General features: G+C 36.0%; 2 protein-coding genes across 2 annotated transcripts in view; both read right to left on the bottom strand.

The window, feature by feature from the left end:
- Window positions 1-5,295: 5,295 nt before the first annotated feature.
- Window positions 5,296-6,395, bottom strand: LOC103392588 (hemoglobin subunit alpha-1-like). Its single transcript, XM_008329228.3, has 3 exons — window positions 5,916-6,395; window positions 5,620-5,827; window positions 5,296-5,514 (listed from the first exon to the last, which is right to left on the bottom strand). The coding sequence occupies exons 1-3, from the start codon at window positions 6,011-6,013 to the stop codon at window positions 5,386-5,388; spliced, it is 435 nt and encodes a 144-aa protein (XP_008327450.1). The 5' UTR covers window positions 6,014-6,395; the 3' UTR covers window positions 5,296-5,385.
- A 1,703-nt stretch (window positions 6,396-8,098) lies between these two features.
- Window positions 8,099-12,690, bottom strand: part of kank2 (KN motif and ankyrin repeat domains 2) — a 28,463-nt gene continuing 23,871 nt past the window's right edge. The window contains exons 8-11 of the mRNA XM_025064512.1: window positions 12,067-12,325; window positions 11,193-11,393; window positions 11,007-11,105; window positions 8,099-9,741 (exon numbers count right to left, since the gene is read on the bottom strand). Of these exons, the coding sequence (XP_024920280.1) occupies window positions 9,685-9,741; window positions 11,007-11,105; window positions 11,193-11,393; window positions 12,067-12,325 (616 nt within the window). The 3' untranslated portion in view covers window positions 8,099-9,684. The remainder of the gene's footprint in view (window positions 9,742-11,006; window positions 11,106-11,192; window positions 11,394-12,066; window positions 12,326-12,690) is intronic.

The following is a 12,690-nucleotide window of genomic DNA, read 5'->3' as shown; positions in this document are numbered from 1 at the left end:
GTATAGAAACATTGACGGTACAGTGTTGTCTCTCTCTCTAGAAACATTGACGGTACAGTGTTGTCTTTCTCTCTCTTTCTTTCTTTCTTTTCTCTTTAATCTCGTGCCATAAATGAAAAACCCAAAGACCGCTGTCCTTGGTGCTGAACCAGGGAACCTTGCAAATTATGAAAAAATGCCACAGCAATTATGGAATTTTCATGTCATTGCCTTTTAGCTTTGACTGTGTTGCTTAACTGACTGATGAATCCACATCATAAAGGCATAGTCCATGTTTTCTGAAGTTTTTGGTTGTACTAACAGAGGAGCAAAGAAATACTGGTTGTTTTGCTCTTACTGCAGGCTAACGCTATGATCTGAATTTATCCAAGGAAATACTGTGAAAAGTATAAATATATAAACACAAAGTTACATCAGCCCTTTACAAGTCATGCAACTCCAAGCTGTTTCACCATGCCTAGTAATGTACAGTTCCAATACATAATTCTTCATTATGTATTGGCACCATACATTACTAGGCAGATTTATGACGACATGGTAGTTTTAACATGTTGTGTTGATGTGCTAAAATGCAACGTGGCTTTAGAATGTTTGTTTACTGTCATGTGATTAATAAAAATACAAGAAAATAATTCACTAAGCCGACAATAATAACTCAATAATAATGATAATAATAACTAATTAATAACATTTGAGAAATTTAATTAAAATGTATTTTTTATATTATTATTATTTCGTAAGAAAACATATTCAATAAATGCTTTTCCTAGTTTTCTTAAAAGGACTCTCATTGACAAGACAAATAATTCCACACGAACTATTTTTTTTGTTTTACAATCAGCTCATGTTTGTGTTACTATGCTCTCATGGGCGTTGCCTTCAACACCTAAAATAGAGCCTTATCCTTTAAAACAATACAGCGCTGAAGTAAAGATAGCCTCTTATCTGGTTTGTCTGTTCAACGAATCATGTACACCAGAGCCAAAGCCCAACAATCAAACATGCTGCTGCCGAGCTGTTGTTTAGCACAGTTTTGTTTTCACCTGCAAAACGTCTCGGATGGACACACTGCATCACATTGTCTTCAAGATGGACCGTGAGGACGTGTGTTCAGCTGCAGCTCTGTGCAGGTAAGAGAGGAATCTTCATTTCCGAGTAACTACAAAACGTACCACATGGCATTGTTTAAAATTTACTTTACGGTAATGTTTACTGTTTAATGCCATTATTCTAAAGTATTTTAAAAATTATGCTATTTCATTCAAAGCTGTATGTACAGCTGGGTGTGTTACATGGAACAAATCTCACTTTGTTGTAATTTTCTGAATAATCAGCAATGACTTAAACCAAAACGTATTCACCCGATTTATCCAGTTTGACGCTTTATTTATCAGCGGTAATTATAATGTCAAAACGGCAAATAAAATCCACAGTTCAATAAAACGTTTTTTTTTAACCAAAAACTATTTTTATGCACTATTTCTTTTGAAGTTAAATGCATGTTTTTTTTTTTACATTTACCCAACATGGACCCGTTTATCCATGGACACAATTTCTGCATGTACCCAACTGTTCAATTTGAGGTATAGACCACTGGTGCCCAACAGGGTTTTCTCTGATTCTCCTGTTGTAATGCATGCATCATATTCTATTAAACTTTAATTCACTAAATATTTCTCAATATCTGTTTTTCTGTTGAAAGTTAAGTAGGTTTCACAAGGAAGGGATATGGAAAGAAAATTGAGCTAAAAAAAAATTTGGATTAAAAATACAAGCTTTGCTTAAAGTTGTCTGTAGTGAGCAGAAGAAACAAGTAAATAAGAACCTGCAGCTACTGAGGAGAGGTCATGAAGATTGGCTTCAGGGCCGCCCCCAGCCAATCGGGTGCCATAAGCAAGATTTTGCTTAAGAAGTTAAGAAGCTCAGTAGTAATTACCCAAAAGACAACGTTGTTTTGAGTTTTTTGTGGCCACTTGTTATTAAGAATTCATAATGAAATTAAAATAAATCAATTTACCGCCAAATAATTTAAAGGAAAATAACAAACTAAAAAAATAAACAAGGGCAAAATCAAAAACCCTCTTTTCAGAGTCCTGTTGAAAGGTGGGGTTTTGTCTTTTCAGAGTCCTGTTGAAAGGTGGGTGTGGGTGTTTTTTTTGATAAATGTCAGTGTACTAGTGTATGTTTCTGTCCTACCGCAGAGTCCGCGAGGGAGAGGGGATCTGGAAATTCTTTAATCTCAAGGTTCGATACCAGTGGTTTGATGCAGCCCGCCACCCAGCTCATCCTGGGAATCTAGAAACAGTCTCTGGATCTGAGAATGAGAACCTTTACAGGAGATGGTCCAATGGACGTCGGAACATGGCTGCAGCCTCTCCTCGACGTCACCGAAAAGAAACCCCCGACCTATAAGCAGGTCAGATGAAATCCATAATGCATATTACATTCACATCCTGTCTGTGTAAATCATGTTCAATTTCCAATTAGTTATCATCAATTAATAACAGGAAGGCTGTTATTAATTGATGATAAAGTGAAGTTGTACAACAAATTTTTTTCTTCAGTTTTTGTCCAGTTTTCTTTGTTATGAAACCGTAACCGCATTCAAAGTGTTTCTTATAAGAAGTTTCCCTCTTAAATTAGCATAATCACATAACAAACATAAACCAAATCTTAATGTTTTATCTAACATATAAAGTAAAATAAAAATTAAAAAAACAAAAAAATAAATAAATTCAACAATAAAAATAATAACTGTTTCACAGTTTGCATATCACAGCACATACCGTATGTCATATGTCAGCTAAGTGGCTGAGCTGTTAGCACATTTTTCATGGGTATTTGTACCAAACCAGTACTATGCTGACCTGTTATCCTGTCAGGCTGTAAATGGCTGGTTTAGAGATTAGAGATAAAGATTAGATTAGATTAGATAGACAGAACTTTTAATCCTTTGGGTGTTCAATTTAGAAAATTAAGTTTCCAGCAGCATTACAGCACCAGTACAACAAGAATAACACAGAACCTGAACAGTGGATGTTAGTGAAAAGTATATGAGTGGATATTATAAGTAGATTGGAGTAGAAGGTTGGTATCATGGTAGTAGTAAATTAGTATTGGGAGTATAAAATGTAGCAGCAGTACTACTAGTAGTAGTGGTAGTAGTAGGTTAATGGATAATTGTTGTCACCTGTGGTGTTCATTATTGCATGTCCATTATTGAATTAAATTAGAATTATGTATACTAAAGTATTCCACATTATCTCTATGGTAAAAACGTATAAGCAAAGTAAGTAAAAATCTTTTTTTTAAATATTACGTTAACAAGCTATATGTTTTTTTTAATATAAACACAATTTAAATGGTTAAATAAGTAAATAAATAGTTAAATACATAGGCAGTTCCAGCAGATATAATAGTGTATGAGGTGTATTACAACCAGATTTATACATTATTCCTATAGGTTAATATGCATAATATTAGATATGATAGATAGATATTTGTCACACATATACAAATACACATATACATACACACACATATGCATATGTGTAAGCGTATACATATACGCACACATCTATATATAAGCACACACTTAGGATATAAAATATAATAGTAAAATAGAAATATAATATATAGCATGTAATCAACCAAAGTAAGTCTGCAAGTGCGCCTGCAGTTATACAACGATTATTTCTTTCTATTATTTGACTAAAACATTGTAATATTTATTAATTATGTTCTGTTCATATACTCAAAACGGACGAAGCAACGTGACGCAGACAAGTTAGCTTACCGTTATTAGGTGATACGCCATGTTTGTAGTCGAACTGTGATATGCAAACTGTTGCTTGCGAACTTTTCATGCAACTTTTTCTCCGCTATGTTTTAATTTTGTAAAACGCTGACATATTGTCGATATCTTTGACATGGTAGAGGAGACTGACTGTAAATGAAACGCTCAAAAATAAAATAATAATAAACAAACAAAAAACCAATATAGGCTTTCTAGAACCTTCGACACACCTGTCTGTCTGTGTGTGGATTAGGCTAATTCCAAATAGTCAAAGCAAGGGGGCTTATTAGTATCATTAATAAATCGAGCAGTCAACTAATTACAGACATACAAAATAGTGTTTTGTTTCACTCACCGCCGTGTCAATGTAGCTCTACCACGTTTCGCTCCGCCAGGTTGATAAAAATATACCGTCTCTTGCGTTGTTTTATATAGTTAGTGGAAGAAAACAGAGTAAATCAATGAATACAAACAGCACACTCGGTAACTAACTTGTAAAGCCCGCTAACCGGAAACCGGAAGTGGCGGGTCTTCAGAGGCTCACGGGGTTCCCTAATTGGTTAACGGGAAATCTGTTTCAGGGAACACTTCACAGCACCTTGTAATCAAGATACAGGCGATTTTTCTCTGTATTCTTTATTCTAGACACTTCTAAATATCCTTAAATAATTTAAATGTTCATAAATTATCTTTTTTTATTCAAACTAAATTATTATTATTATTATTTCTTCTTATTTTACACCAACCATCTTTATATCTTCCCTCAGGACATCTACAAACCTCCTCTGAGGTCTTTTTCTTCTCTTTCCCAGAAAATCCACCTCTAACAGTCTTTGCAAATTTATTCACTATTGCTCAATCAACTCATCTCTAATCATGTCCACCCTGGTCACTTCCAGTAAAACTCTTAGCATATTTATCTTCTCCACCTCCAACTTAATGTTTAGTCTATCAGAGCCACTGTCTCTAAGCCATACATCATTACTTATTTTATTTTATTTTATTTTACATTACTTATAAACCATTTTCACTTTACTGCTATCGTTCTATCACAAATCAGCCCTGAAACATAATCATGTACTTTCTATAAATCCAAAACAAAAAACAAAAAAACAACCCAACAACCCACAGTTCAACTCATTCTGACCTTCTCTGAGCCTTTCTACCAGCAGAAATAATAATAAAAAGTATTAATTAATTTATGAGTTAAACAGCGACCTGTGTTTATTCACTTTAACAACACAACAGACACAAAAGCAAATGGTTTTTTTTTTACTGATTTATTTATTATTGATTGAACTGAGGACAAACTTCCACGCTGCAATCTTTACAAAACAAAAAAAAAACAACAACCCAACAACCCGCAGTTCAACTCATTCTGACCTTCTCTGAGCCTTTCTACCAGCAGAAATAATAATAAAAAGTATTAATTAATTTATGAGTTAAACAGCGACCTGTGTTTATTCACTTTAACAACACAACAGACACAAAAGCAAATGGTTTTTTTTTTACTGATTTATTTATTATTGATTGAACTGAGGACAAACTTCCACGCTGCAATCTTTAGTGTTTTCTCCCTCTGCAGCTGTTTATCTGTATTTCTCAGACAGGGCCAGAGCCAGAGCAGCCGGGAACGTGTCCATGGCCACGTGGACGTCAGGAGGGAAGTCAGCAGGGAACAGGATGGCCATGACCACCATGATGTTTTGGGAGAGAAGCTGTGGAGAAGAAAAGCATAGAGTGCAGTAGTTAGTTTATCAGTAGTTAAAGTAGAGTAAACACTGCTAAATCCTCTCAAGTCTGTCTTTAAAACGTCTGCTCACCTTGAAGTTCACAGGGTCCACTCTCAGGGTGAAGGCGTGGAGCTCGCTGAGGGTCAGCAGACCCCCCTTCAGGTCATCAATCTTGGACACAGCATCGCCGACTGCAGTCATCACGGTGATTCCGTGCTTCTTCACTGGCTCAGAGTTGGGGCTCAAATCCTTCCAGTGAGAGAAGTAGATCTTGGTCTGAGGGTAGACAGTGATCAGCCTGTGGAAAAAAGTTTAATTTCCAAAGTGAAAAAAAAAAAAGAAGTAATCATTGAACTGTCCAAAGCCTGAAATGTTGACATCTGTACCTGGAAAGAGCATCTTTGCCGATTTCATCTGCGTGATTGGAGACAAGGCCCCAGAAGGCTTTGACGGTTTGCTTGTCCTTAGCAGTGAGACTGGTCATGTTGGCTGGTTGATTGACTCCTTGGTGAGAGATGTGGTGAGTCTCAAACTGCTGGGCTTTTTATACTCAAAACAGATGGGTGGGTTCATTAGGTACCACCTCTGAGATAGGGCATGAGGTGGGCCTTAGCTGCAGCTGCACGAGATAAAATCACAACATAACTCCTTGCCAACGTGTTAACATGGCTACAACCCGAGGGAATTGTTCCTGATTAACTTTATATTTGAACCCATCATGACTTAAGTTTAACCCTATCCCTAACCCTGTTCACACAACATACAGTCATGTTCTATCATGAGTTGGGACACCAACCTGTTATCAGAGAGAATTATGAGGTCCAATTATTTAGCAGCTGCCTCAATATGCCCATGAGGACAAACGTTTTTAGTGTCATATTTTTTTTCAACCATGGGCTCAAGACCCCATCTTAGGTCGCCTAAAATCCAAGTGAGGTCATCTGAAATGTCTAGTAGTTATGAAAAAAATAAATGACTAATAAAAATATTTTTTCACCTAATTATTAAATTTATATAATCTATTTTTCACCTAACATTATTTATAATCTTAATCTTATAAACAGAGGTGCAGCTAATCAAGCGTGTGATGATTGGCTGATTCCTTGCTAGCTTCTTATACATCAGCGATTTTAACATTTTTATTAGGAACTTGGAGCAGTGTTCTTGTGGAGTTTTTTTTTTTTTAAATTGTGACCAGTCAAAATGCCTTTGGATGACATGCTGATTTAATGTAACACTGTCTCCACTTCGCTGACTGCCATTGCGATAAATACAACCAAGCATTTGACAAACGAAATCGTCCATCAGAAACACATTGAACAAAGATAGCGTGGACATAGATTACAGGAGGTTTGAGATTTTTAGGGTAGGAAATACATTTTAAGCAACGATTGAATCGCTGCAAGAAATAACAAGGTCACAGCTGGGAATGTTTGATTTACTAACATTAAGAAGAAAGTCAGTTAAAAATCAAACTACAGATTTATAGCCACTTCATACTAGTTCCAATAGGCAAATGTTGAGTGATCGCTATTTTTAGTTTTTCATAATTATATTGTGATTTCTGTTAATTCTTTGTGTGTTTCTCAGCCTTATCTGACCCTCTGCTCTGCAGCTGTGAGGGTGGATCCGAAAGAACTGTGTTTTTTTTTTTTTCATCTTTATCTTCTTTTCTTAGCAATGGTGAGCAGCAGTGACGTAAACACGTTTTAAACATAAAGTTTTAAACATTCTAGTTTCTTATTGGCCGATGGCTTTGACCTTAAGTTCACTGTTACCGATCAGATGACTTCTCATTCATGTATGTTCTTATCTGATAGGCTCCACCCAAAGACGGGCAGCTGTGGAAGGATAACAGCTGGAGCTGTGACACACCTACAGACTGTTGCTACAGTACAGTCACTGCTTACACACACACACACACACACACACACACAGACACCAACAAACATCATATAAATACTTATATACACACAAATATATATATATATATACATATATATATATATATATACATACCCATATATACATATACACGTTCACATACATGTTGTGTGTATATATATATATGCATGAATATACAGTCTATGTACATATGTAGAAACATATGTGTATATATATTATATTTACTGTGCAGCATAGTTTACATATACTTATATATGTGACTATATGTATATATACAATATACATATACACATATATAAATATACACATATATAAATGTTCACATACATATTGTGTGTATATACATATGCATGAATATACAGTCTATGTACATATGTAGAAATATTATATATACTGTGTAGCATAGTTTACATACATACATATATATATTTATATATGTATATATATACATTCGTTTAGAATTAATTTTAGAATGATCTTATTTTCCTCGATTATTTTTGTGTTCCTTTAGGTCACACGTCGGTTCATTTGTTGCTACGTTGGGCATGGCGTATCTCTGTATTTCTTCAATTTTCCCCAAACAACAATATTATATCTTCTTACACCTTGTGACAATAGATATGCAAGTAAAATAGCAATAAATAAAAAAATATGTAACAAAAACTACTGTGGTCCACATTTATTAGAATCTCCTTTTTTTAAAATGCACTAATTAAGTGAGAAAAAACCAAAACGCCACATTTTGGTAAACCGAGAAAACACAAAGAGCTGTGGGATTACAACAGGTCGGCGTGAGCTTCATATGTAAACGTATAAAATGTTAGAGCCCGTTTAAAAAAAAAAAAAAAAAAAAAAAAAAGATTTGTATAAAATATCAGTCGTTTAAAGTAAATACGAAAACTGTGACGAAGAAAGTTACAGGTAATATAAACCTTTGACATCCGTAACATATGCACTCAAAGAGTTTGACTTCAGAAGACGTTACAATTGTCATTGTATATATCGACATATATTATTTTGAAATACACTATCTTACACAGCACGTTCTTTAAAGACCTTTCAGTCAGTCAGTCCTCGTCTGGAACAATTCCCGGTACCAGCACGGCCCCAGCAGAGGTGGCGCTACAATCACTTTCTCAACAACTGTTAAACTTTTTTTTTAAAGACACGTTCTCATCTTTCCAAATAGCGCTCCGACACTTCTTCACTTCACGAGAACACAAAGAAGACTCGTGTTCGCGGACAAACAACCCACTGTGTCTTCTTCCACAATGACGTTAGTGTCATCTCCATAATGTCGTACAGTGTCACAGAGTTTAAAGGACAAAGGTCAGAGTTTGGAAAATATAACAGACAACAGGTTTCTGGGTGTAAAAAAAAAAAAAAAAAACGTGGTCACTGGAGCTGAAAATCTAAAAACACATTCTATCAAAAATACATTTGTGTAAATAAATCATTCTTTTAACAAATATCGTGTGGAATATTTTTGTTGGAGCACCAGTGCGTTTGTTGATGCAAGGACACTTTTCTATGGCAGCGTGTGGCTTTTATTATTCCAAAATGATTGTGATCGTCTTTCTCTCTCTCTCTCACACACACACACACACACACACACACGATGACGCAACAATTATTAAAAACACATCTACTCAAAAAAGATAGGACAGATTGTGAGTTTTGTATTCATGAAACCGAGTGGGTAATGAAACTTCTGAAACAGTCTTCGTGAGGGTAGGAAGCCATATAATAATAGTCTAAAGATTTTTTTTCATTAAAAATCTAATTAGAAATTAAATATATTTTTTTACCCTGAGAATGAATGGACAGTCATTTCCCAGTATCGTGAGTAAATCTGATTATTTTCCTACAGTGTGTGAAACAGGGCATTACCCTTAAATGAGCAGTAGGGGTCATTGATGCACCTGTCATCTCATTGGACGGTCATAAGATACCAGCTGTGTTTAGATTACATTAATAAGACATCTGGCCAGAGGCCGGATGTGGGTGGTTCAGGGACCAAAACTAAAGTGTGATGTAATGTTTATACAGTCTTTATAATATGTCCCACACAAACGGTAAAAAAGTGAAAATGAAAACCTGTGACTAATGTATGGAGAGAGAGAGTAACGGTGATTATAAAAGCATGAACTCGAAGGCAATGATCCTGTGAAGGACAGAACGCAAGCTCACGACAGCAGTTGCAGTGAAATGGCAGTAGAGTGAGTGTCAACAGCAGAGGGAGGTGCACTTCTATTTCATTTCGCCAGAGGGAGGCGAAGAGCCCAGGAGAGGAGACTTGGGTGAAACCTAGACAAATATAGAAAAGGCGTTAGACCTAGTAGTGTATACGTTTCAGTCGGGCTGTTGTACCTGGACATCAGGAGAAATGCAAACTTAAAAGTAAAACCTTGACATGCTGTGTCCTCATGTCAGTTGTTTTACACAACTCAAAGACAAGGCCCGCTAGGAAGTGTCAAAGAATATGACTTGCTGTCTTTTTGACGACAAGGCCCGCTAGGAAGTGTCAAAGACCTGTAGTCTTTGATGAAATACACCTCTGTTTATGACATCCTCCACCTACAGTATTTCATCATCATCTTCCATATATGAATTAAGAAAGTCTTGTTCCACCATTTTGTCAACCAGTTCGCACAGAATACAGTTGGAAATGCTATATGCCACACGTTTCAAACTAAGGCCCGGGGGCCAAATCTGGCCCGCAGTGTTATTATATTTGGCCCGCGAGATCATATCAAATGTGTACTAGAGTTGGCCCGCTAGTATATGGGCCGTATGTACCGGTAGAATTTGTAGTATTAGTGGTGTATATTTATGTTATAGCACATACATTTTGGTTTTTTTTGTTGTTGTTGGCCTGAGAAAAAAGATTTACAATAAAATGGAATGGAAAAATCTGGCAATTGCGGTCAATTTTTTAAATACATTTAAGTTTGGCCCGCGACTTCGTCCGAGGTTTTAATTTTGGCCCACTGTGAATTTGAGTTTGACAGTCCTGCTATATGCGGATAACAGCTTTGTTTACATTCCATTTGATCGCTTTCTTTCATTAGTGTTTTTTTGGGAACTTTTTTTTTAGGTGAGTGACACAGGTACGGTATGTGAGTTCCATTTATTTAGTTTATTATTATTATTATTATTTATTTAGTTCATTTCAGTTTCATAAGTTCCGACTTATGGCGAAAACCAGTTATGGCACACCGTAGGAACGGAACTCAGAGTTCTTCTCTAAGTAAACAAAGCTACCAGCGATGTCTTTTAGTTTATTTTATTTTTACTGTTTAATTTTTTAAGGTTAGAAAATGTTTTTTATGAAAATAATGAAAATATTGGAAATTAAAAAAACCTGTGTACTGTGTACTGCGATAAAGAGTATCTAGAGAGGGAACACTGTATATCTGTAATTTGTAAACTAAAACTCCTTTACATTTCTAACATGGGCAAAAATGTTAATTATGTTAGTTTATTTGAAATTATGCCGTTAAGTTTTTAACATATTTTAATCTAATCAGAGAAACTTAGTGTGTGACCAAACTTTCAGTCAGAGAACTCACAGGGGAGGGAGGCTTGGCAAAGTTGAGGTGAGCGTAAAGAAGCACAGCGATGTCGTTCTGGCTGGCCTCCAGTGCTATGGACAAAGCTGAGCTGCCGTCCTGAAAACAAAAGTAATGATGATAATAATTCAGGGGGGACAAAGACCAGAGTCGGACGGAGACGCGGGGGATATACATGAGTCTTACATTATCAGTGAGTGTGGCATCACAGCCCGGCACGGACAGGAGCTGACGAACGATGTCCACGTGACCGTGTTCACAGGCGCACATCAGGGCCGTGGAGCCGTCGTCGTCCCGAATGTTGACTTGTGCTCCGCAGGACAGCAGCGCCCGCACCATGTCCCCCCGGCCATGACTGACCGCCAGCATCAGTGCAGTCTGACCTGCCTGGAAACAACAGTTGGACGTCATCATGTTTAACACCTGACTAGTAGTCTCACTGGTTTAACACCAGGTAAGGAAGAAGGTTATTGGTTCCTAACAATACCTTCTCTAATGTGAACACTATTATTTTATTATATAAATATATATATATATATGTATATATATATGTATATATGTATATATATGTATATATATGCATATATATATATACACACACATATATATGTATATATATATACACACATATATATATACATATATATATATATACACACACATATCTAACAATTATGGTGCAAAAGAAATTCTGGAGTCCCATCTCTTCAAAACACAGAGCAGTTAGAGTGCCCCCTCCTGGACGCCATGTGATTAATTATATTTTTGGTTTATAGTTTTTCATTAATTAAAAATGAATCACCACAAGGGAAAGTTTAAATCGTTTGAATTACTTTATTACAGATATCTCCACCTGTGGTTATTATTTTTTATTGTTACGGTTTAATACTTCTTATAAATTATTCACGATATGTTGTTAAATAGCGCTAACTTGGAATTGAAGCTGCGGTTAGTATGAGTGAACACAACTCCCATAATTCCCTGTCAACATTTTTGTTGTTCTCTGGGGTTTGTATGGCGGTATGTATAATGAGACCTTAGTGAACAGCAGAGGGCGTACCTGGCTGGCCTTGGCATTGACGTCTCCCGTGCGCAACAGCTGCAGAACAGTCTGAAGGTCACTGTCGGAATTGAAGGCAGCCAGAGCGGTTAGCATGATGGCGGTGTAGCCCGCCTTGTTCTGTTTGTCCGCGTTACACAGGCCTGTCAGAACAACACACAGGTCAGAGACACAGAAATGTAGATATAGGCAGCCATAAGTGAGTGAAGTCACAAGCTCCAGAAACATCTTTTCTCCATTTTTAGAACGTACTTTTGTCGTTAGTTACATTTTTAATCGTTAATTGGCTAGCTTGGCTAGCATACACCTAGTCATTCTTTGGCGAGTCTATTTCTGGGATAACATCTTATTTTAAATAAAAGTTTTAATTAAACAACCGGTGCTATTTGTTGGTTAATTCTTTACTGTTTCTGCATAGCTTAGCTTTTTCAACATTAATTTGCAAAAAAAAAAAAAAAAAATATTTAGGCTAACTTTAATTTTTAGCGAAATACCATTTTCAATTTTGAGCTTGTCAAACCCTTTTCTTTCAGCTCATTTGTTTCAAATGTAATGATATATTTATATTGCAACCTCTTTCAGCTCATTTGTTTCAAATGTAAAATGTATATTTACATCGCAGCT

The sequence above is a fragment of the Cynoglossus semilaevis genome, chromosome 17 (assembly GCF_000523025.1).
Source record: "Cynoglossus semilaevis isolate Cse_v1.0 chromosome 17, Cse_v1.0, whole genome shotgun sequence".
Lineage (NCBI taxonomy): Eukaryota > Metazoa > Chordata > Actinopteri > Pleuronectiformes > Cynoglossidae > Cynoglossus > Cynoglossus semilaevis.
Note: the sequence above shows the minus strand (reverse complement) of the source record. Positions and strands in the feature narration are given on the sequence as shown.

What these genes read in the sequence shown, in the direction of transcription:
- LOC103392588 (XM_008329228.3), bottom strand. Translation starts at nt 6,013, where the DNA reads ATGACCAGTCTCACTGCTAAGGACAAGCAAACCGTCAAAGCCTTCTGG. An exon ending in GGCAAAGATGCTCTTTCCAG is followed by an intron (nt 5,828 to 5,915) that starts GTACAGATGTCA and finishes TTTTTTCCACAG; the next exon opens with GCTGATCACTGTCTACCCTC. An exon ending in TGGACCCTGTGAACTTCAAG is followed by an intron (nt 5,515 to 5,619) that starts GTGAGCAGACGT and finishes TCTTCTCCACAG; the next exon opens with CTTCTCTCCCAAAACATCAT.